Below are 26166 nucleotides of genomic sequence, written 5' to 3' on the forward strand. Positions count from 1 at the left end.
AGTAGTGATGATTCCACAACTTTGTGAATATGCTAAAAACTATGGAATTGTGTACTCTAAAAGGGTGAGTTTTATGGTAAGTGAATTATATCTCAGTTTTTGAAGAAAGACTGTAAAGATGATGTCTCCAGTCTTCTTCTATACCAACCTTATATACTTCTGTACATGAAAGATGATGCAAAATTGTGAGTGACACAATAAGAAAACTGATAGATAATGATTTTATTGTCCTAGGCAATTCCATCGTTCTTTTGATTTCTTATTCTATTTTAGTCTTTTTTAGTCTAGTTGGGAATAATTGATGACTAACAATAAAATAACTCCTAGGGTGAGAGAAAAGCAAAAGGCTTCAAGATGTAGGAAAAATAAGATGCGTATAATGTATTGTGGATTTATAAATGAGTCCAGTGGGCCAACCCATATGAAAATTATAAGATAAAATGAATTTTTTTAAAGTAAAATTTATCTTTGTTCTTTGGGAGACCTTGAAGAAAGAATAAAAGTCGTGAAATAGCAATCTTCCATAAATAGTTAGAACTGTTAAAAAAAAAAAAAAAAAACTAAACGTGGGTCAAATGGACCCTGATGGCACACTGAGGCTTAAGGAGTTAGCATCTGTGCTGAATCTTGAAAGATAAATATCGTTAGTAGGGTGAAGGAAGAGTCTGGAGACAGGAGTGGTAGGACTTACACATTCCAGGTTCAGTGACCTGGAATTGCTGGGATGGGAATCATGTTTAACTTGACTAGCTAACAATATCCTGATCTTTAACACAGAACTAGTTGAGGGACCCAGACAGCATCTAGTCTGAGCTCAGAAGTGGTAAGATCTTTATTCTCGATGGAGGCTGTCTTCCTAGTGTATGGAACAACACTAAGCACTAAACACTGCTGATGCCTGCTTCATTACTTCATTATTTTTCACAGAATGGCTTGCTTTTCTGACACAGGCTACTTACCAAAAGCTGCTACCTCTGTACTTCCCGAGATCATTAAAAGAGGAGAGTCGATCATTGCCATACCTACCTGCAGATATTGGAAATGCAGAAGGGGAGCCTGTGGTACCTGAACGACAGATTAGAATAAGTGAAAAGCCTGGTGCTCCGGAGGGTGAGTCCCATCTTTCTTAATTTCCCTCTTAAGGAAGCAAAGGGACTGATAGAACACCAGTCACCAAAGAAGTAGAAATTTCAGCTTGACCTTTGGGAAGTTCTCTATTAGCGTGACCCTAAGATCAAGACCAACTGAGATGTTTTTAGAGTCTTATTCTTGTTAAGATTTATTCTTTAAATTAAAAAACCTATCTATATATGTTACCTTAAGTCTGTGTTAAGCAGTAGAGATTCGGAAGTGGGTATAACAACATTCTCACCCTCTTGAAGCTTATAGTTTCAGGCAGACACTGTTGAGACAGTGGTAAGGTGCATTATCATCTAAAATTTCAACAATGTCCTCTAAAAGCCATAGCTAACATTAAATACTAAGACAAGAATACTTTAACCATTTATTTTGTTTCTTTAGGTTACATACCCACATAGATATGAAGCAATGGTAGAGCACTGTAGGATGGGAGCCCTTCTGAATCTGTTCTGTATGACAGCTTATGCAGGTCTTCATGGGCACATGTTTAAGGTCATAAATCCCTTCTATGGAGATAGGCTCCACAAGCTTCAGTGCTGGAACTTGATCTCAAAAGTCAGCAGCTTAAAATTTCACCGAAATTACTGTGAGATTCCTACTGTGAACACTTTTAAATGAGCATTAAGTTAAAACCTGTAGAAGGCCACTCATCACCAGTACACAGACTTAAATCTCATGGAGGGAGTTATAAATGGTGTAGCATTAGGAAAGGTCTATGAACGAAGTTTTCCTGCAGGAATGCCCATGTACTTTAGGGAGCCTCCAATACTATACACCCTTGAAATATGCCCAGAGTCATTTGGAAATCCTCATAATTGTGACCACCACTATAGAATGTAATTTTTCCTAAATTCAGAAAAGTCATTTTATAGGACAAGGAGTAACGAATAGCAAAACCAATTTGAGATGGCAGTGCTGGGCAGGAAATGAGACTGACTCATTAGCCAAAAGGTCCCCTTCTATTGACCATTCTCAGAGTGCTTGATTTGCATTTATATCTCACAAAATATTGTTACCTCATAGATATAGGCCTTAGTGTTCATAAATATTTTCAAATAGAATGTTAAATCTCTTAAAATAGTTGTAAAATCAGTTTTACTTGAGGGATTGAAAGAAGATTTCATCCATGAGTATTTTTTAATACAAGCAGGCTCTTCCACGCTGTTGGCCTGTCACATTTTGAGGAGCGGTGAAGTAGACGTGAGGAAGTTCGAGCTAGATGGCCCACCAGCATGGGCTTCAAGTGGTAGCTCTGCCTTAGGAAGCTCCCCATAGTCCAAGGGTTTTTTTTTCTCCTTTCTTTAACAATTTTTTTTTTTTATTTTATCAGATCTCTTAATGCAGTGGGGAACACACTAAGAGATGATCCACTCCCAAGGAACTGGCTTCTAGTAGCCAAACATGAAGTGGTGATATGAATAAATCAGAAAGTCTAATTTAATTTGTAGTGAGAACTATAACTCTTATGGACCAGAATGATTATGTAGGCATGACCAGTGTGTAAAACCAGGATGTTAAATTAGAATCAAAACATATCTTAGTGAATGTGGACCATAACCCACGATCCTAGTCCATCCATCTTCCTTTGGGGGTTACCTGACAGTATATGCCAGTCAATCAAATGCTCCCTCCTTACACAATTCTGAATAAACGACCCCAAATATTTGTTCCTTATGTTTCTTGTTAACTGCTGGGCTACAGTCCATCTTTAAACACCCATACAGTTTCATTATTTCTATCTTTTCACTCATGATTACGTTCTGTTCTTTCCTTCCTAAGGTTACACCCAGGTCACCTTGATTTGATTTCATATATTCCTAGAACTTCTGTCACACGTGGACGGTGGTTTCTTTCATTATTTCAGTTCTTCAAATGCCTGAATCTGATTTCAGTTTCATTCTCAAAAAATAACCCTAACCCCAGTCTTTGGAGTTACCTCACAGTCATCCCTATTGCAGCATTCACAATCTATTTGTAGCATTTTCTGTCAAGTTTCGTCATGAGATCTCTATTGATAGTATTTTTGTTACAGACCACCATGAAGAGGATGAAGGCTTGGGTGTTGATCTCTCTTTCATTGGCTCTCATGCTTTTGCTCGAATGGAAGGAGATATTGATAAGCAAAGAAGACTGATCCTTCAGGGGCAGTTATCAGAGGCAGCCCTGCAGAAGCAGCATCAAAGAAAGTAAGGCAAACTCCTTTGGACTGATGGACGTGTAAGGGCAGGGGAGACAAGAAAGGGCCTTACATCTGCTGAATGACCCACATAGAATGTGTTCTAATTTATTCTTTATAACAATCCAGTGAGGAAGAGATTGTTTCCATTTTGTAGTTGCAGAGACTCAAAGTAAAAGAATTTATCAGTGGTCACAGTTAATGTGTGATGAAGCCAGTGTTCAGATGATGCCTGATTTCAGGGCTCCTGTTCCTTCTGCAGTGCCTCTGGTTGAGGTTATATTCTAAAGGTAGAAACTAGGGAAAGGGGAGGACAGGGTTACAAAGTTTTTATTTAACTTTAATATATTTATAATTAAAGCATAATCTACTGTTTTATTAAATTTAAAAGAGTTTTATTCCTCCCTGACTTATCCCAAAGACCTTATAAGAACATTCCATTTTTTCAGATGTTTCGTAAAGCAATTCTGAATAAATCTTTTAAGACATGGGTAAGCTTTTCCAAGGATTAACAGTCCTCAGAGCTAACTGCTTTTCAAAAACTTTTAAAGGAAAGAAAAAATCATAAACTGTAAAATGGTTAAGATTATCCATTTCCTTATAGGGTTGGTTGAGGGGGTAACATCTCATAGGGTTGTTGTGAGCGTTAAATAAGATAATGTAATGAGCTTAGCACAGCACCTGGTACTTAGCAGGCTCTTAAAATTGGTCACTGCTGTTCTCTTCAATACTGAGCAAATCGTAGTCTGTTTTACCTGTGAGCTTTGGTACTTGCCATCCCTTTAGAATACTCTCATCCTTCAATTCCTGCCCATTCTCCAGGTTTCAGCTTAGAAGCAGTTGCCTCTGGAAACCTATCTTGTAAGTTGGAATAGTTGGAATAGAAGTCTGGAAGAGATCCCTTCTTCTCCTGTATGCTTTTTTCACACCCTGTACTTAACCAAATCACAGGATAGCATTTATCGCACTGTAGTGTAATGATGTGTGGTTGTTGTTGGTCTCCATCTGTAAAGTGGGAGTTAGACTAGATAATCTCTGGAGTCCCTTAGAGGATTAGAGTTTTGTGTCTCCTGAGTTCCTAGTTTTCACTTTATTCTGATGATGTTTTTAGAAGCAAAGCAAATTAACCACTAGGGGGCACCAATGAACAGCTTTTTCCAAAGGCAATCATAATTAAATGATAGTTTCCATGGTTTCTAAACCATGTGTGGCCATGTGTAAGAATCATCTGGCAAAGGTTTTTTTTTTTTGAATACAGTGACTGGGCTCTCCCTCCCCTAACTGAGACTTTGGCATCCATATATATATTAAAACTTTTTCACATCATGATTCATGCACTGCTAGGTTTGGGTACCTCTTTTGGTCTAGGGCAGTGGTTCTCAAACTATTTGGTCTCAGGTCCCCTTTGCACACTTAAAAATTGTTGAGGACCCCAGAGAGCTTTTGTTCACATGGGTTATACCGACCAATATTTATCATATGAGAAATGTCTTATTAATTCGTTTAAAAATAACCTATTATGTTTTTGCGAAAATAACTTTAAAAAAGATTAGTGAGAAGAATGGCACTGTTTTACATTTTTGCAAGCCTATTAACATTTGGCTTAATAGAAGACAGCTGGATTCTCATATCAGCATTTAAACTGTTGCAATAAGTTGTTCTGGGTGAAGTATGTGAGGAAAATTTGACCTCAGTTACATAGTTAGAAAAGGGAAATAGCCTTTGCAAATAATTGGGGATATTCTTCTGTGATATTATATCATAACTTGATAAATGGTAGTTTCTTAAAGTTTAGTTGTAATGTGCAATCTCAAACCATATTCATGAATTTTTGTATTCTGTTGTATTAAAATGTGTTGTTTTGTCTTGCACTTTGAATAGATTTTATAATAGGAATTTATAACATAAATTTATAGCATGATACATTGGTCTTTTAGAAAATATTGATTCACTGAATTATTCAGGTCTTCCAAATATTGACACATTTCATTACATAGTATCAAAAAATAATTGTTAAAATCACCACTGATCTCATCAGAAAAGTCTTTAAGTATTAGGAACTATAAGCTGCTGGTAATGGATGCAAATTTTCCAAAATTACATATATTTTTTAAGTCTCAAGTTTTATCACTGGCATCAAATACTCTTGGTTGTTTTTCTTGAAATGACAAGGTAAGTTTATTTGTTTTTGAGAAAACATCTGCCAAATACTCATGTTGAATAATGAAAGTTTGTCTGCCGGTCATTGTTCGAAGAAAAATGGTGTTCCATGAAAAACAGCAACTAGTTCAGCTTGAAAGTCAAACACACATTGCTTTTCTTCAAGACAACCTCATACTTCGGTATGCAGAAGTGCTTTATGTGCTTTTCTCATTTTGTGACACGTTAATATTTATAAAGATGTGTTCCCAAGGGTTGATTTCATAAAATGAATAATTTTTACCTCCTTATCAAAGACATTCTTAAATGAAACTGGCTCTTTTTTTTCTGTATTTGGCAATGAAGAACACAATGACTACGAGTAAAATGTGGTGCCTCTGCCTTGATTCATGCTAAGACACTAGGAGTTTTACCCAGCAGTTGCTTTTGCACCATCAGTGCAAACATCAACACGGTGAAAAAGACAAATGATATTTCAGTATTATTATGAATAGTTTTGATCTTTCAAATCCCCTGAAAAAGTCTCGGGACGGCGGACCACACTTTGAGCACCACTGGTCTGTGGTCTCTCACCAGTACTTTTAGTTGGAAGAAATTTTGATAATCATCTGATAGAGTTTTCCAAAGCGGAGCACACAGTCTATAGGCATTAGAGGGGTACTTGCTAAAAATTTGTAGGCGCCACACCAAACTTCCTGAATCAGAACCTCTGTGGGAAGGACTCAGGAATCTTCCTTCTAAAGTTTCTTAGATGATTCTTTTCTGCCCTAAATCACTGATCTAGTCTGACTTCTTTTACTTTACAGAGGGTAAATTGATCTCCAAGAGTGTCTTGCCCAGAGTTACAGCTAATTGAGGAGGAGCCTTCAAAGTGGCTGCTGCAGCATATCTCCCTTCTCTAGCTCCGTCTTCAGCCCACTTACACAAATCAACTGGAGAAGTTGGAGGACTAGAGTCTTCTGTATTCATATACAAGGAACTGCATTGTTAGCACCTTTCTCAAATCAGTCAGCTGCTTCACTTTGCTTCTCTTCTCTTCTCTTGTCTTCTGTCTCACGCACCCCCTCCACATACCTTTTCCATTTCTCCATGAGTGGCACAGATAATCTAGAATTTTTTATCTTTGTGTTTGGACTTTGTACTTGTCTGTGTCTCTCTCTTTTTAATGAGATTTGTTTCACTTTGTAATGACTAGTTTAAGCCAGTATTAAAGTGAATCTTTATTCGCTAAGTCCATGGCTTTCTGGAAAGGAGTCCTCAGCAAAGGGGTAACTTCTAGGAAGGAATATGAATACAGGATCTAAAGCATTGTCCTTCTTATTGGTAGAAGGCCTTGATGTTGAGATTCAGATTTGTTACACAGTTGACAATCTCCATTCACTTCAGGAAACATTGGATATTTACTCTGTACAAGATAACATTCTAGATACTGAAATATGCAGACATAAATAAAGTAGTCCCTCACTTCTGGAAATTCACGAGTGAGCCACACTACTTTCAGTTGTCAGGGGTATGTTCTGAACAGCAGTCAGGTTATTGTGCACATCTAGTCAACGTGTAGTTGCACACGTGGAGAACAGCACCGCCTCTGGCTCCCAAAGCCTGAAACAAGAAACAAATGCTTGGTATCTCTGCTACTCAGTTCCCTTGAGTGATAAACCACACTTGAATCAAAAGATTTCCAGATTTCCCATTTAGGTGCCCAGTGTCTGAAATGCTTAAAGATGAGGTCTTCTATCTATATTGCAGAATACTTCAGAGTAATAACAGCAGCTCGAAAGTGTGGTCTGGGGACCATGAGACCCTTTCAGGGAGGCTCTGAGACTAAAAGTATTTTTCTGTTGTTACTAAGACTATGTGCCCTTTTCATTCTCATTCTGACCAGTGTTCAGTGAAGTTTTCCAGAGGCTACTTAATATGTGATATTGCAGTAGATTAAATGCAGAAGGAGATGTGAGAATCTAGCAGAAATTTAAGAGATTTGCTACTTAATATGTGATATTGCAGTAGATTAAATGCAGAAGGAGATGTGAGAATCTAGCAGAAATTTAAGAGATTTGCAAAAATGTGAGTGTGTGACTCTTCTCCCTAAATGTAGCTTTTTTCATAAAAACTTATTTATGTTCATGTAATAGGTTTTTTATTGTTTTTTAATTAATTATGTAAAATTGTTTTCTGTTTTTATTTCTAATATGGTAAATATTGATAGATAGAACTGACATAAACAAAAAGTCTTTAGGGTCCACAATAATTTCTAAAAACATACAAGGGTCCTGAGACCGAGAAGTTTGAGAATTGGTGACCAATTGTTTAGGTGTTTATGATATTACAGAGCTGTAAGTCACGTGTGTACTCTGCCTCATGCTGAATGTTTAAGATTGCAAGTTGTAGTTTTAAAAATTTATTTCTCTTACTCTTTTTAAATCAGGTTTTTATTTATACATATTGAATTTGGTTTCTGTTGATTATATTAGTTGATCAGGTTAAGCAAATGATAAATGTTTTTATCTTGAAGTAAGTCGGTCTTTAGTTAGTAATATCTCTTTTTGAAAGGCTTCAATTCTTCCATCAGTAACAAAATTAAAGATTACATGGATTGGCTGTAGGATTAGATCATTCCTTTCATAGCATTGCCTTGCCACATCAGTATCTCTTTGTAATAATTCCTTTTAACATCTAAAAAAATTGGGCATGTTAAATTCTTGATTAATATTTCCAGGTCTATCCAGTTGTGACACTGATTTGGGTGTATCATAAGATAGAAGTTGGCTTGCTTGCAAAGATTAGGAAGCAAACTAGATATTCTTTTTCAAAGTTATAGTTTTTAAAACTCAAAATTATTTTGCAGTCACTTTTATTATTTTTCATTAGTGTTCTTTGGTTGGCTTAAGATCCAGTTGCCTTTAACTCTTATGTCATTTTTCACAGTAAAAACTTTATCTTATTCATTATTAAGTATTTATTGAGCCCTTACTCATGTGCCAGGTGTTGTGCTACAAACGTAATAAAGTGATACGCAAGACAGATACAGCTCTCTCATGGAGCTCCTCATGCAGCTTAGGGTCTTGCAGAGGAGAGAAATGTTAAACTAATTCTGATTTGAATAATTCATTTAAGTTACAGGGTGCAATAAGGTTATATAACAAGGGTCTTAACCAAGGCCAGTGTGGGGCAGTTGCACGAAGTCAGGAAAAGTTTCTGTTAATTCCAAAGCCAAAATTATTCCCGGGCAATTGGTTGTATACAAACGGGTTAGTTATTGGTCTTTTAAGAGTAATTTAGCTTAAATTTTCTTCATTTAATGTTTGGCTTGCAGGTGGTTGGTAATTGATTAACTGGAAGAAATTGCCGTATGTTAGCTTTGTGAGGACAACATCCAACCTGAGTTGATTGCAGCCTATTGAGAAATTACCTATTCAGTATTTCTGTTTTTAGAGCACTGTAGTTGCTACTTTTGCTGAGTTTATGACATTTTTGTGTGACTGTTTACCTATGATTATTATATTTCACACATCAAGTAATAGAAATTTGTTTATTTAGAATAAGCTCTAGAAAAACAAGAAACCATTTTGAGTTGAAATTTTCCTTTTTTAGCTTTTGTTTTGATTGGTGGATTGAAATGAAAGATTGCATGTCTTTACTGAAATAAAACACAGAAACTACAACAAAAAATGAGGTGCAGTTTATAAGATATAGTGGAAAATTTAAAACATTCTTTGAATAAATGAGGAAAACAAGAAAAGCATTGTTTCTCTATTGCATGAGGAGATAAAGCTAATAATATCTTTTGCTTTTATTCCCTCCCCCCAAATACTGATTTAAAAAAAGAGAAAATGTAACTATATAATCAGATTAAATTTAGGCAATCTATAGTGGGAATGGAGAAGACTAAATTAGAATAAAGAAGAAACCAGGTGAAATTGCAGTCATGAATTGTTGTATTGGAATTCATCTCAAGGTCCTTAGAAACTGGGACAGCACCAGTGTCTTAGTGGTGATTCTGAACCTTTTTTGAATCATAAAGCCTTTGAGAATCTGATGTGAGCTATAAACTTTCTCCCCATAAACATGTTCATATGGATTTTGCCAACCAAGTCTATCCTGGGATCTCAAATTGTTAATCACACATCAGGGATAAAAACATTTAGAGTTTATACTATTTCTGAGTTCACACCATGCACTAAAATTGATTTAGACAGACTAAGGACTTAAATTAAAAAAAAAACTCATAAAAGTTATAGGTTAGTATCTTTCATACCTTGAAGAAAGGACAGGTTTCTTAAAGAAGATATAAAAAGCATAAAGAGAAAAAATAGTTTTGACTATATTAAAATTAAGAACTTTAGAATGTGGAGCAGTGAAGCTTATGTGAACAGCAAGTTACAGAATGGGAGTACCATAGTACACACAACTGGCAAATGATTAGTATCAAGAATATAAAGAACCCCTACAAATAAGTGACAAAAGAACAAACAGCCCAATAGAAAAGTGGACATACAGTATGAACAGGCATCTCCCAGAAGAGGAAAACACGGCCAGTAAACATTAACAGGGTCTCAACATCATTAGTGACAGAAATGAGATGCCGTTTCAAACCTAGTTGATTGGTAAAAGTTAAAACATCTGCTAATACCAAGTGTTGAAGACGATGTGGATTCACAGGATCTCCTATTTATTGCTTGTAGAAGTATAAATTGTTAACAACACTTTGGAAGAGGTTTGGCCTTTTCTCCTAAAACTGAACATACCGTATAACCTAGCACTTCCACTTCTAGGTATCTACCCAAGAGAAATCATGCAGACAAATACCAGGAGACACGTAAAATAAGTTAATCGTGGCACTATTCATGGTAGCAAAAACTGGAAATAGCACAAGTGCCCATGAATATGAGAGTGGATGAAAAAAGCTATAGTTTTCGTATAGTATAAATACATTATACATAGTAGTCAAAATGAATGAACAGTGTTGACATCCAATAATATAGGTGAATCTTAGCAATATAATAAGTCAAAAAGGTAACACCCAAAAGGTTGCTACAGCATGATGAACTTTTCTTTTTTGAATAGTTAAAAACAACCAATAATTTTTTAAGGAATACATACAGATGAATTAGAATGGTATAAAGAAGAAAGCAAGAAAAAGATCAACCTGAGATTCCAGATGATGGGTAGAGAGAGGCAGAGGCTGGAATTGGAGGGGAGTGACCATGTTTGTTGTGAGGGTACTAACTTGTTTTGGGTGGTAGGTTCTGGAGTGCTTATTACTTCACTAAAAATAACTAATTAGACAACCAGATTTTTAAAGAGAATCATGCGTGTACCAGTGATGAAAGTGTTTTAAACCAATGGTGATTAATTCTGTTTTGTGCACCTGAGTTCCAGTTAAAAAAATTTTTTTTTTCAGAGTTTATTGAACACAGAATTACTGAGTATCAGGAACTACCCTAGAGATTTTCTGGAAATATAGAAACAAGTAAGACATATTCCCTATCTTGTGGTCTAACAGAGTAGAAGCCAACATAGCAATAACTGGGTGAAGCCTTGTGCTAGTCTTCGTGGTACAAAGAAGGGAGCAGTTAGTTCTAAAACAGGTCTGCACCTTCCCTTCACTCTCCCTCGCTCCACTACCACCCCGACCCCACCAGTCCCCCTCAGCATACATACTTGACGGATAGCGTATTTGGACATCTGTTACGTTGCTTGTCTCATTCTGTCTCATTATAAAGTTAATTGTGTTTTTCATGTGTCTGTCTCATATATATACTTTAAACTCTTTGAAGCCAATGGCGTTTTATTATTCTTCTCAGGCCCCAAAATGCCTTGAATAATACTCATGTTTATTATTTAATACAACAAGGACTTGAGTCGCTGTTATGATGCAGGCATTGCATTTATGCAATAAATCTTTAAAAAATGAGCTAAAAAATACGTGAATAGAGTAGTATAGAAATTAACAGGTATTTACTGAATTCCTGTTACAGGTTTTGTGCTAGGATCTGTGGTGCTCATACGAGATTTAAGATATATTATTCTCTTTAGTCTCATTGTGGAGGTGGCTTAACCTTAAAACAATTAGAAAACAGTACCATTGAGGATTTAGTGTAAATAAACTAGAAAATGACTCTGTGTGAAAATATGGAATAGTGCATATGAATAGGGAGAACTACAATAACCAGTGGTCTTTTCTTGACTTGCAAATTATATCTTTACCAAAATTAAAAGCTATTGTCTTTGACTTTTCGATTTGCATAGGTAGGCAAGTTTCCACATTTAAAAAGGCAAACTATAGCACTGTGCAATACCAAGTGTGTTTTTCACAAGCAATAACAATTCCTGTGAAACTAGCAGGCATATCACTTGTTGATTATCATCAATATGTAATAGACTTCCTATTAAATATCCTTAGTTGTGTTATTGTACTTTATAGCTGAAAAGTGTCCTACATAAACACTATTTTGCAGATGAGGAAACTCTATGGACCTCACATAGAGGTGAAACAACTTTATTAAGGTTGCACAGAAAATGAGAAGATCAGAACCCAAGTCTCCCCTCTCCTGGTTTACATTTTTTGTGTTATGGGATGTTGCCATATGTGACCTAGATACTTCAGAGTTGCATTGCGTACATTTAGGTACCTTGAAAGCATTTTTCACAGTCAAGTAGGTGGCACTTTGAATTTTAAGAAAGCAGTATGCAATAGTAGAAAAAGTACTGACCTCTCCAGAAATCTGGAGACCTGAGTGCAGCTTCAGATTCAACTCTGCCATTAATTGGCTGGAAACTCTAAGATTAACTTGGCCTTTTGTAGATCATTTCCCTTCTTTGACGTCTTCAACATCTCTTCCAGCTTGAATATCCTCTTAGCCAAAGCCAGACTACAGTCCCTGTGATCTGGTATATGGTGTATCAGTACAACTGGTTTGATTAGCCAGTCTTTAAATAAACCTGGACATCCCAGATAAAATTACCTAGTTTCTTTGTGGTCCCACATAACATGTACACTTACCTGTTTTCCATCCGAAAGTAAACTCCTTGAGGGTACTGACTATTGTCCATTCACTGTATCATTCTCAATTCCTATCATATAGTAAACCATCAGTAAGTCTTTTTTGAATGAACATCTGTTTTTGAGAATTACTGTTGCTTTAGACTTTCTCTATTTGCATTTTTCTTGGTAAAGGAAAATAATAGTATTGAAAAACAATGGTAGGGGCCGGCCCTGTGGGTGAGTGGTTAAGTTCATGCACTCTACTCCGGTGGCCCAGGGTTTCACCTGTTCAGATCCTGGGCATAGACATGGCACCGCTCATCAGGTCATGCTGAGGCAGCATCCCACATAGCACAACCAGAAGGACCACACCTATAATATACAACTGTGTACTGCAGGGCTTCGGGGAGAAGAAGAAGAAAAAGAAGATTGGCAACAGATGTTAGCTCAGGTGCCAATCTTTAAAAAAAAAGACAATGGTAGTTTGAGTACTTGGTATCTTTGCCATTTATATGAGTAGTCTTCATGTGATCATAAGATTTTTTTAATCATGTAATATGAACACATTCCTTTCTCAGTAACTCGTGTTTACTTTATCGATAACACATAGTAGAGACTGTGCATTGTGTAACAGCCTCTTTAACTCCTTCCACTTTACAATAAAACATTATTCTTTAGGAACAGGGAAAGATAAAAACAGGTCTAGTTTGTAAATTTAGTTTATAAAGGTTTATTATAATAATTGTATCCTTTATTTCTCTAGTTATAATCGCTGGTTATGTCAAGCAAGATCTGAGGATCTGTCTGATATTGCTTCTCTAAAAGCCTTATACCAAACAGGTGAGCTTAAAGATATGATAACTTATTCTCTTACTAATTAAGGAGCCTACCTTGCATGCTATTAGAGACTTCATTTTTCTCTGATTTTTGTCCATTTTATCTATGAATAAAATGTTGTGCTAATGAAGATAGTTTTTGCTCATCGTCAAGATGTTAAAAAGAATATTTCAACCTATAAAATTTTCAACTTGTAGTTCTACATTGGCCTGCTTCATTTCTTCTTAATGTCCTTTTTCTTATCTTTTAAATTTTTTTTCTGCTTTTAAAAATACCGTGTACTTGCTATACAAAATTCAAACCTTACATAAATGTATAATGGTGACATATATGTCATATGGTGTTATGACATAATGACACATGACATAATGACATGGCATTTATGACATAAATATGTAACAGTGAAAGTTCTCAGATTCCCACTTTCTCCATTATATTTCTTTTTCAGACAGTACTTGTTAATTTTTCAGATTTGAATTTCATTTAGTTTTTCTAGGATTGCTAATGTTATTAAAAGTTGTAGTAAGCTTGAACAAAAAGCTGTTATAAAAAGATCTTTGCCCTGAAACCATACCTTTGCCTGTCTCTGATTTAAAACCTGTAAGAGGCCTTATCGTAAAACTAAGGACAGTCACCAAAACCTCATGAAGCTAGAAGGAAAAAAAAAGTGTTTTCCACATAGTAAAAGAAATCTGAAGATGAAATTTGAAAAATTTGTGTTCCTGGTTTTCAATCTTTTGCATTTGTGTAGAATATTTTTGTAAGGTCAGTGCCCAGGACCAATCAGACTCTTGGAATAAAGTTTCTGGGTGCTGATTATTTTTCTTGTTTGTAGGTGTCGATAACTGTGGTCGCACAGTGATGGTGGTAGTTGGAAGAAACATTCCTGTAACGTTAATAGATATGGACAAGGTAAGCCCTAAAAAGGCTCTGTTTTACAAGTAATGTTGATTTAAAAAATAAGTAGGATATGAATTTGGAATCAGGGCTTGGAATATGAGATGAGGCAGAATCGTATATCTCTGGCAGAGCAGGAGCCCTAGTTCTGCAAGTCAGCTCGTATCATTTCCGTAAGTTAAGGGTTTGGTTTTGCTCTATAGGAGAAGCAGCAATACTGGAATGCCATAATATGATCTCCAAAAACACAGCTGCTTTGTTTAGGATATGACGTAACTGGCAAGTTTTGGTTGGAATCATTCTGTGTTATAATTGTACTAACCATCAAATTCTGCCTTTCTTGAAAAACGAAAAATTTACTCTTGAGTATCTATCTGAAGAGAAGAAACCAGAGATGTAGTTAACCCGAGATGTCATGAGTCCATAATCCCTTCATTTGGAGACAAAGGACAGAACTAGATGATTCATAAAAGAAGAAATGGTGTTACTGGTAAATACAAATAAGAAAATATTCAAGCTGATTAGTAGTCCCAAAAAAGTGAATTAAAATGAGATATCTTTTTTCACCTTCGGAATTAGCCAGAACTTTTAAATAATAATCATTGTCATCAAAGATGAATTGAAACTATAAAAATGGTTACATCCATTGACTCAGTAATTCCATTCCTGAGAACTTTTACTAAGGAAATAATCTGAAGTGTGAAAGTAGCTATAGGCCCTGAAACTACCCAAAATGTAATACTCAGGCAAGAGACAAGTGAATCCACGGGATAAATGTGAAGATCTTCCTAGAACATCAGTTTTATTAGAAACTGACAGCAAAGGAGGAGAATCGCCTTAACTAATCAGTGATTCTTAACCATAGTAAAAAAATTACATACTTAAAAGTGTAAAAGTGACACAGAATTTTAAGGTAAAACAGTAGTGCAAGCAGATAATTGCTTCTGGGTAAGTCCTTAGACTCCTGGTCACTGGTGTTTGGGTAAAAGAAATTGTGAAAGCACTGGCCCTAGCATGTTACTCACAGGCTCATTTGTAACACAAAATTGTAACTTAAATTCCTAATAGGTGATTATTATGCATCCACAAGTGGAATGTTCTGTCACCCTTAAAAATTATGGTTGTAGAGGTATGTACTATAGAGAATGGTTTATGATGTATCAATTGGAGAAAACATGATACATTAAATTGTATATACACTGACCTTAATTTTTGTTTGTTTTTAAGCAGAAAGGTAAAAACTGGAAGTAAATATCTCAAAACAGATTTCATGGTTTTGGGGAGAATTTGTTTTCTATATTTTTCTGTCATGTGGCTATACTTCTTTATAATGAAAAAAAATTTAAGTTAAAAATGGGGAAGTTGAAGCTGAAAATGAGTATCTTAATTGCCCTGGGGAGGCCGTGGAGAGTGGATAGACAGAGAACCAGAAGCAATCTGCTAAGAGCAAAAATAATAATAAAGATACACACACACACACACACACACACACACACACACACACACACACGAAAAACTCAAGTGATACGAATTATATCGTTACTTTCTATTTGTGTTCATTTGTTTTGTGTTATTAATAGTCCGTATGACCTTCTCCTCATTAATAATGTGATTGATACCAATAAAAACAAATCACAGCATTTGATTTTGGTGTGCACTTTCATGGTGTTTTGGGTATTCATGATATATCATTTCATATAAAATAATGAACTATATTGTGAAGTCCAAACCAGGTAGCAACTGGAAAGACACTGTGTTTTCTTAGTGCCCTTCTCTGTCTGCCCTGGCAGCAGTTGGATCCTAATCCATGTTAATCCCGCTATTGATGCCAGGGACCCCCCTGAGGAGGAATTAGGCAACAGCCTGTTTGATAGTAATCCTTCAGTTGTTATCTCTTATCTTCCTCTTTGTCACTGTTTTTGGCTTCACCACTGGATCACACTGGCCCGGCTCATATTGTATCTCTGCTTTGTGTTTAATGTTTCTCTTAAATTTCATCCTTCTTGTAATGGAATATTTCTCTAACCAGTCTGGGTCACATTGAATTTGAGTCTTTCAGAGCCCTAGAAATGCTACCCAGCCCATTACTCTCGGCTGACTAAATCTGTTCTCATTTTCCTCATTCAGATCAACATTAAAGATGCCAAGAAAATTACCCCTCAAAATGAACCATGTAAGGCATCACTTATAATGACCTTTTATAGTAATTCTTCATTCCATGAGAGCCATGAGTCTTTATCTCAGTAGAGACTGCAAAGACTTTCATTGAATTCAAGCAGAAACTTCAAGAATAATTAAAAGTCTAGAAATTCTACTTATAATGATTTTGATATCATTATCCTAGGGAGGGAGAACCTGGTAGTTGACCAAAGAACTCTTGAGTATATGAAGAGTTATTTGAGAGGCTGGGGACTGATTGTTCTCCATCACTTAGAACATGGCAAAAAGGGATCCTACTGTAGCATTTATAAAAAGTATTAAACACTGGCATGATTGACCTTCCTGGAGATGTTTTTTTGCTGCTGCTTCTTCTCCCCAAAGCCCCCCAGTACATAGTTGTATATTCTAGCCGTAGGTCCTTCTAGTTCTGCTTCATGCGACGCTGCCTCAGCATGGCTTGATGAGCGGTGCTAGGTCCTTGCCCAGGATCCGAACTGGCGAAACCTTGGGCCGCCAAAGCAGAGTGCACGAACTTAACCACAGGGCTGGCCCCTGAAGATCTTTTATAGAGAATTGAACTTATTGGTCTGAGATGTCCATCTGCAGTGCCCAGGGCATAGATTAGATAAATCTTCTGAGTTTTTCCTATCTCTTGGCCTCTGTGAAGTAGACTACCATGCAAAATCATCTTTACCTTTGCTCCTCTTTTTCTCCTAGGCTCTCTTATATTTTATCCATGTAATGGATCACATTGCTGTGAAGGAATATGTATTAGTATATTTTCATACACTGACCAGCGAATACAATCACCTGGACTCTGACTTCCTGAAGAAACTCTACGACGTTGTTGATGTCAAGTTAGTTATTTTTATAGATTATGAAGGGGGGGAAATAGCTTCTTTCTCTCTTAATATTAAGCAATAGCAAACATTGCTATGTATTCTTTGAAAGGATATTTCATGTAACAAAGATATTTATCATGCATAAGTATTTTAATAATAGGAGACCCTCCTTAACTGCAGCTTATTTTGCATTTGAGTAAGTTCATATGTAAACTTTTCCCTGGTTTTAAACACCTTGAAAAAGGTTTGGGGTCATTTTATCAATCTTTGTACATAAAATAACAAAAATACTACCTTCGGTTTATAAGATGTGTTACACTTATCAAAATATATTTATTAACATTATTTCATTTGATCTAGTGACCCATGAGTTTGTTGATTCATAATCTGATCCCACAGATTCTAGTGTCATATTAAAAAGTGACACACAATAAGTTTGTCAAATATGAATTTACTTTGTCCTATCTGTAGATAGATAAATGTAGATATCGTCTACATTTGAAAGAAGTGAAAATATGGACATTCAGAAAGGTGAACTATACTGCCCAAGGTCTCACAACAGTAAATGCAGAACTTGGACTTGAACCCAGGCTACCAAGTTGGAGCCAGAAAGTTACTTTCATTAAACCATACTTCCCTTGAAGGGATAATGAAAATTTTAACCAGAGTATATATGACACCCCCCCCACCCCCCACAGCAAAGATAGAATGTTCTACTTTAAATTTTTTTCTCATTAATAGGTTTCCTAAGCAAAAGTAGCACTCTGTCCTCATGGTAGCTGTTTTGTTATTGGTAGCATCACATTATCTTTATGGATTGCATTGAAAAATCGGTATTACAATTAGTTTACAAAGAAGACAAATTACCATAAATTTCCAACTATCTTTCTCTCTTCCCATTAAATCTCTTCTTAATTAGGAATATTAAAGTTCTTATTACCTAGTAGACACCTTTTTAGCTTGCTCCAAATGTGGGTTATAAGTGTAAGGAAGCTTCACTCCACTGTAATTCTGCCTCTACCACTAACCAGCTCTTTAACTTTGAACAGGCCTCAACTGTGAAATGAAGAGTTTGTATTATTTCTCTGAGGTCCTCTCCAATTAACCTTATGTGACCCAGTAGTGACTAATAGGCTGTTGAAATAATTTCAGTCACATCTGGAGAGAGTAGACAGCATAGTGGATAAGAGCAGGATTCTGGAGCCATATTGCCTACGTTCAATTTATGGCTCTACCACTTGATAGCTGGGGGACTTTGGGAAGGTTAAAATAGAGACAATGTTAGTACTTAGCTCATAGAATTGTTATGAGAATTAAGTCTACAGCCTTGTACAATTTCTGGGACATAGTAAACTCTATATTTATTATTGTAATATGACCATTGAAACTTGCAGTTTCTAATTTTTGCTATAATTTTAAGTGATTTACTGTTGTTTAATTCATAACCTGATCCAAGAGACTCTAGCGTCATATAAAAAAGTGGTATACATTTTTTTGTTAAATATAATTTTACTTTGTTCTACTGGTAGGTGGTTCTATCATAGCCAAGAGAAACACTTATTATCTCCTATAAAACAGGTATTTTAAATAATAAAATGTTCTCCAAGTTATTTTTGACATTTCACCTAAAATTCAATATGTAAACTAGAGCTGATTACAAGAATTTTTTTTTCCTCTGTGAATGTATTTATATACACAAGCAAAGAATTAATTGTCCATAATGGTGACTGGTTTTAGGCATGACTTAAACTGATACTTTTTTTTTATTTTGAATCAGGTACAAGAGGAATTTGAAGGCTGTTTATTTTGTTCATCCAACATTTCGTTCAAAGGTACAGTATTTTTCTTTTTAGCTAAATCTTGAACTTAAGTGCACAGCATGTTAAAATATACTTCAACATCTTAATTCTTGCTTTCACCATTGTGACTGCTTATTTTTTTGTTTACCCTTCCTTTTTAAGTAATCTCGTGTTGGGGTTATAATGTTTTGATGTAACTCCAGTATCTTTGTAGGCAACCGTTACAAGCTGTTAGCCTCTCAGTCCTAGCCTCTTTGTGCTCATTGTTCATCTGGGCTTTGCTCATGCTGTTGGTACAGAATATCTTTTCCCTCCTCTGCTCATGGCTAACTCCTGTTTGTCCTTCAGATCTCAGCTTAACAATTACTTTCTATAGAAAACCTTCCCTAACCAATCCTGCAACTAGTAGGTACTCCTACATTGTACCCCCTTAAGATTTCATAGTCTTCTATCATCGTTTTATTTTTAATTCTGATTACTTGTTTAATTTTCTACCTTATATGTCAGCCTGCAAGATTCGTGAGAGCTAGACTATAGCTATTTTGCTCACAGTTATATCCCTCATATCTAATCCTACATCTTGACTACATCAAGACATCTAGTCCTTTGGTCCTTTTACTTTTTCTGAAAATGTCATCTTTTTTTTGTTTTTATTTTCTTTGCTGTCCAACCTGAAATTCGTGTTCCATCACTTCAATCGCTCTTGTTAATGCCTAAAATACCCTATGACTTCTCATCCTTTCATCACACTTGCCCATCAAAACCTGATTTGGAGATATTCCATCATTCTGCTTTCTTCCCTTCCGTATGTGAGTTGCTGAGCACTGATGGAGAAATCAGGGAGCTGTGTGAATCTGGGCTCCTCCGCAGACTCACGGGGCTTTCACTGGTAGAGGTCTTTTGATATTTCACTGGACCACTTCCCAGCAGGGCTCTCTGCTCTCCTGTTCCCCCAGCAGCTCCTCACTCCAACAAACGGCCTTGCCTTGTTCTTAACCAAGAACGTAGAAAACATCAATAAGGAAGTCCCTGTCTTTTCCTTCCCACCCCAAACTTACCTGCCATGTATTCCTATCATTGCCTCCTTTTTCTCTGTGACAAAAATGTGTTTCTTCTTAATGAAGGGCAGTCTCTACTTGTGCTCTGGATCCCATAGTAATAACAATAGCTAATGTTTTCTCAGCATTTACTATGTGCCAGTTCTTCCATGCGTTATCTCATTTAACCCTTATAATATATCTATGACTTAGTAGTATTATTCCCATTTTACAGACAATGAAATTAATGCTTAGGGAGATTAAATAACTTTTCTAAGATAGGCAACTAATAAGTAGCAAAGGGTAGATTTGAATCCAGGCATTTTAGTCTAGAGCCTGCACTCTTAACTACACAGTGTATTTCCATTTCCTCAGGAACCTCTCTGCGGCAATTATCCTTTCTCCTCTCCCATTTTTCCAGATTTAACTCTTCAACTTTTAAACATGCTAAAGCTTCCACTTCTGCCCTTTACAACCAGATTTTTTTTAGTGTAATCTATGTTCTGTGCTCACCATCTCCATTTTTTATATGCCTTAAATTACTTTGACTATAGCAACTAAAACTGCTCACACCAAAATCACTAATAATCTCTGTGTTACTAAATCCAGCAGACACTTTTCTGTCTTTTTATGACCTGTTTTCCCTACAGCCTTAAACGCAGTTGATCACTTCTTCCTTGAAACACTGTTTCTTGGCTTCTCTGACACTTACCTTGCCTAGTTTTTCTCCTGCTTCTAGATACTCCTCAGTCTCCTTTGCAGTCCCCTCTTTCTGTGCTCATCCTTTGAGTGCTAGGATTCCCAAATCCTTTGCCCTCTTCTTTCATTCTGTACCTATTTTCATTCCTGTGTCTTCAACAACTCTCCAGAATGTATGCAATTCCCAAATATGTGTCTCGGGAGGTAGTAAAGCCTAATGTTTAAAAGTATGGGTTTGAGATTCAGGTAATTTAGGTTCTCTTCCCAGCTCCTCCAATTACCAACTTATCATCTCAGGCAAGTTATCTAACCTCTCTGTGCTTAATTTCATTTTCTATAAAATGGGAATAATAATAGTAGCTACCTTGTAGGGCTGTTGGAAGAATGAAATTAGTTAATACATGTAAGATGCTTAAAACATTACCTAACATATAATAAACACTCGGTAAATGTTAACTGTCTTCATTGTCATCATTATCATCATTCCTGTGTTTAGACCTGCATGTTAAACTGCTATATATCTTCACTTAGATGTCTTACAGACCCCAGAAGTTCAACATTTTTAAAACAGAACTACTTGTGTCTTCCTCCCCACTCGCTTCCCTCCCCACAAACTGCTTTTTATATTCCCTATCTCAGTAAATGGGACCACTGCCTACCCAGGAAACAGGGAGGCATCCTTGGATCCCTTCTCTACCTCACCTCTCACCATATTGCGTCAATTCTGTGTGCTTACTATTGTCCAAATCCATGCCTGTGTCTTTAGTCCCACTGCCCCTACTTTAGTTCATCCTACCATCATCTTTTACCTGAAAGGATACAGCTTCCTCCTAATCAATATTCACATTATGCTGCCTCCAGTATAGCACTGTTCCTAGTGCCTTCAGGCCTGTCTAGTGAAATTTTCTTACAATGTTAATATAAGAAGCCTAAAATATTTACAATAGGGACCTTTGCAAAAGTTTGCCTGCCCTGGTCTAGGCAAAAAAAAAAAAAATCTGAATATATCAGTGGGGTTTGGAGAAAAACTGACTTATCTGGGCATAACAACCCAGGATTTAGTGATTCATTAGATGAGTAGGGGTGAGAGAAAGGACTGTGTCATCATGACTCCCAGGTGTCATAAGATGTAGGGATCATTGTTTAGGATATAAATTTGAGTCACCATTAAGTAAATAGAGCTTTAACTCTTTAAATGTGTTAATGAATAAAATCACAGAGAGACGTAGAAGAAAGAGGACAACTAAAGACACAGCCCTGAGATCAGGGAAGGAGACCAAGAAGAAGTAATCTAAAAATCAGCAGGAGAACCAAGATTGGCTAATGCTGTGGGAGCCAGTGGATGGGAAAACATCAAAGACAGTAGAAATAGTCATTATTTTAAAACACTGTAGAGAAATTAAGTAAGATAAGTAGTGTAAAATCCTTGTTATGCTTCATAATTAAGAGATGAATGAAGACATCAGTGAGAGAATGTTTTCCACTTTGGGATTGCTCATTGTTAGAGAATTGTTGAGTTTCTCTTCCAAATACCATTTTTAAAATTTGCATGAAGTATTTTAAGTAATTCTTTTAAAACTTGCAAATTTCCATTTGGTCCCTCCGTGTTAGAACAGCACAGTAAGTGCTAATTAAATGCTTATGGGAACACTGCTTGGCCAAGCTAAGGAAGCAACAACAGAAGCATAGTGTGAGAACAGTCACACGAAGGGCTTTTTCTACTCTTTGTTCAGTTAAGTTCTGATTACATGGTCTTATCAGATAATGTATATTATTAACTTTCCCACTATTTTGTTATGCTCCGTGGGTGGCTGATTTTTTCTTTCTATAGCACTTAAGGAAGTAGTACTTGACTGTTTCCCAAAATCTCATCATTCATTTATTTTTTGTTCATCCAATAGCTACTGAAATTTTTTCTTTATTGGAGACAAACAGAATAATTAGCTTGGTCTTTAGTATGTCTTTGCAAGAATGTCTGTATTCCCCACTTCTATTCAATATTGTCCTGGGGGTTCTAGACAGTGTAATATGGCAAGAAAAAGAAATGAAATGCATCTAGATTTAGAAAGGAGTAAATAAAACTGTCTTTATTCACAGATGACATGATTATCTATGTAGAAAACCCTATGGTATCCTCAGAAAAGCTACTAATGAGTAAGTTTTATCAAGGTTTCGGGATTTAAGATCAATATTCAAAAATTAGTTGTATACATTAGCAGCAGACAGTCAAATTGAAATTTTAAAAGCAATGCAATTTTCACTAGCATCAAAAATATTAAATTCTTAGGGATAAATATGACAAAAGATGTGAAAGACTTGTATACTGTACAAGTGGTGTATACTGCAAAACATTGATGAGAGAAATTAAAGGAGTCCTAAATAAATCGAGATATATACTGTATTTGTGGATTGGAAGACTTAATGTTGTAAATTGTCAGTTCTTACTAAATCTATCAATTCAATTCATTCCCAACCAAAATTTCAGCAAGCTTTTTTGTAGCAAAATCCAAAGAATCTAAAATAGCCAAACCAACTTTGGAAAAGAAGAACAAAGTTGAAGGACCAACACTCCCTGCTTTCCAAGCTTGTTCTAAAGCTACAGTGCTCAAGACAGTGAGGTATCAGCACAGACAGATCAGTGGATCAGAATAGAGAATCCAGAAATTAGACTCGTGTATATATAGATAACTGATTTTTCTTTTTTATTCCTAGTCTGTTTTGTAAATCTATAGACATGATTTACAGAGATTTTCCTTTTTTTTTTTTTGCTGGGAAAGATTCACCCTGAGCTAGCATCTGTTGCCAAGCTTCCTGTTTTAGGTGAGCCACTACCATAGCATGGCTACTGACAGGCAAGTGGTGTAGTTCCACACCTGGAAACCAAACCTAGGCTGCTGAAGCAGAGCATGCCAAACTTTAACCGCTAAGCCATCAGGGCTGGCTCTGGATAACTGATTGTTTACAAAAGTGCAAAGTCAGATCCATGGAAAAAGGATAGTCTGTTCAACAAACCATACGGGAACAATTGGATGTCCACACACAAAAAAAATGAACTTTGACCCATATTTTGTATCACATACAAAAATTAACTGAAAATGGATCAAAGACCTAAATGTAAAATGTAAGACTGTTAAACTTCTGGAAGAAAATGAAGGAGAAAAAGCTTTGTAACCTTGAGTAAAGCAAAGATTTTTTTAGATACACCACCAAAAACATGATTCATAAGAGAAATTGGACTTCATCAAAATTAAAACTTCTGCCCTTTTAAAAATAATTAAGAGAATGAGAAGACAAGCCACAGCCTGAGAGAAAAATCTTTTTTAATAAAGCATTTATCTGATACAGGACTTGTCTTTAGAATATATGAAGAAATCTCAAAAATCAATAATAAAGAAACAACTCAATTTAGAAATGGGCAAAAGATGTGTGCAGACGCTTCACCACAGAGGATATACAGATGGCAAATAAGCACATGAAAAGATGTTCAGTGTGATTACTCATTAGGAAAGTGCAAATTAAACCAAAATGAGCTATCATTATGGCTAAAATTTAGAAGACTGTCCATACCAAATATTGGTGAGAATGTGGAAGAACTGGAACTCTCCTACAGTGCTGATCAAAATATAAAACGTTACAGAATCTTTGGGACACAATTGGGCAATTCATTTAAAGAGTTAAACTTATACCTACTATGTGATCCAGCCATTCCACTCCTAGGTATTTACCCAACACAAATGAAAATATATCCATACAAAGACTTGTGCACAAATGCTAATAGCAGCTTTATTTGTTATAGACAAAAACTAAAAACAACCCATATGCCCATCACTGGAGGAAGTGAAAACCAACCTGTGATGTATCGATACAATAGAAACTACTAAGCAGTAAAAGAGAATGACCTATTGATATATGCAATAACATGAATGAGTCTCAAAATAATTATACTGAAAAAGAAGCCAGACAAAAAAATGTGTACATACTGTATGATTTCATTCATATAAAATTCTAGGGAATATAAACTAATGTATAATTGCAGAAAGCAGAGCAGTGGTTACCTATGGACAGGGAGGAGAGGTGGGAGGGAAGAGTTACAGAGGGCCCTGAGAACCTTTGGGAGTGGTGGGTATGTTCATTTTCTTGATTGTGATGATGGTTTCATGGGTGTATACATGTCAGAACTTATCAAACTGTATACTTTAAATATGTGCAGTTTATTGTATGTCAGTTATATCTTAGTTACTGTTTTTTGAAAAACTGCAATGAGATAGCACTACACTGTCACCAGAATGCTAAGATTTAAAAAACTGGCAATGCCAAATATTGCCAATGAAGTGGAGCAACTGAATTTTCCTACCTCATAAGTGAGAATGGGAAATTGTGCAACTGCTTTGAAAAAAATTATAACAATTTCTTATAAATTAAATATATCCCTAGTCTGTGACCCAGCAGTTCCACTGCTAGAGATTTACCCAAGTGAAATGAAAACATATGCACATAGAAAGACTTCTACAAGAATGTTCATAGCAGCTTTAGGCATAGCAGCCAAAGACTGGAAACAGCCCAGGTGTCCATCAATAGGCTTACGAATATTAAACTCTGGTATATTCTTGTAATTGAATATTTCTTGGCAATAAAAGAGAACCTGCTACTGATACAACAGCATGGAATAATCTTAAAAACATTATGCTGAGTGAAAGAAGCCTTACATAAGAGAGTCATACTGTATGATTCCATTTATATGAGATCCTAGAGCAGGCAAAACTAATCCATGGTAAAAAAAAAACAAAAAACAAAAAACAGTGTTTGCCTTTGAGGAGAAGGGCATGAGGGAAGAGGAGCATGATGGAACTTTCTGGGGTGCTGAAAATGTTTTATATCTTAATAGGAGTTTTGCTTATACAAGTGTGTGCATTTGTCTAAACAGCAAAAGTGCACTTGAAATCTGTGCATTTCATCAAATGTAAATTTATAACAAACTGAACAGACGTTGAACTCTAGTTAAATATCTGAATATCGTATTTGGGGAAAATTTAATGATGTCTGCAGGATACTTTGAAATGCAGCAAAAAAGTAAGGTGGATTAATAGATGGTTAGAGGGATGGATAGGTATGTGATAAAGAAAACATAAAGAAAATGTTAACAGTTGTCTGAATGGTGGCTATACTGGTTCACTGTAAAATTATTTCACCTTTAGTGAATGTTTGAACATTTTCATAATTTTTTTGATGGAAAAAACATTTTTTGTTTTACCTTTCTCACAAATTCAGACTTGTAAGAAGAGTGTTCCTTTGTACCAGACTTATGCGAATATGTAGCCAGTGTTTGCTAAGATCTGACTTTAACCCCTACTCCCCCTCACTAGAGAGTCAATAAATAGCTATCCTTCCTGTGACGTCAGTGGATAAACATTACCAGAAATGTCAGTGTTGG

General features: G+C 35.9%; 1 protein-coding gene across 7 annotated transcripts in view; it reads left to right on the plus strand.

Moving 5' to 3' along the window:
- Positions 1 to 26166, plus strand: part of GDAP2 (ganglioside induced differentiation associated protein 2) — a 71477-nt gene that overhangs the window by 31238 nt on the left and 14073 nt on the right. For 4 of the 7 annotated variants that reach the window (XM_005610276.4, XM_005610278.4, XM_005610277.4 and 1 more), the window contains exons 7-12: positions 951 to 1110; positions 3173 to 3326; positions 13228 to 13304; positions 14137 to 14213; positions 17076 to 17215; positions 18978 to 19032. In XM_005610276.4, the coding sequence (XP_005610333.1) occupies positions 951 to 1110; positions 3173 to 3326; positions 13228 to 13304; positions 14137 to 14213; positions 17076 to 17215; positions 18978 to 19032 (663 nt within the window). The remainder of the gene's footprint in view (positions 1 to 950; positions 1111 to 3172; positions 3327 to 13227; positions 13305 to 14136; positions 14214 to 17075; positions 17216 to 18977; positions 19033 to 26166) is intronic. The other 3 variants (XM_070267134.1, XM_070267131.1, XM_070267132.1) reach the window with 1 other exon arrangement.

This window comes from Equus caballus, chromosome 5 (assembly GCF_041296265.1).
Source record: "Equus caballus isolate H_3958 breed thoroughbred chromosome 5, TB-T2T, whole genome shotgun sequence".
In the NCBI taxonomy this organism is placed as follows: Eukaryota; Metazoa; Chordata; class Mammalia; order Perissodactyla; family Equidae; genus Equus; species Equus caballus.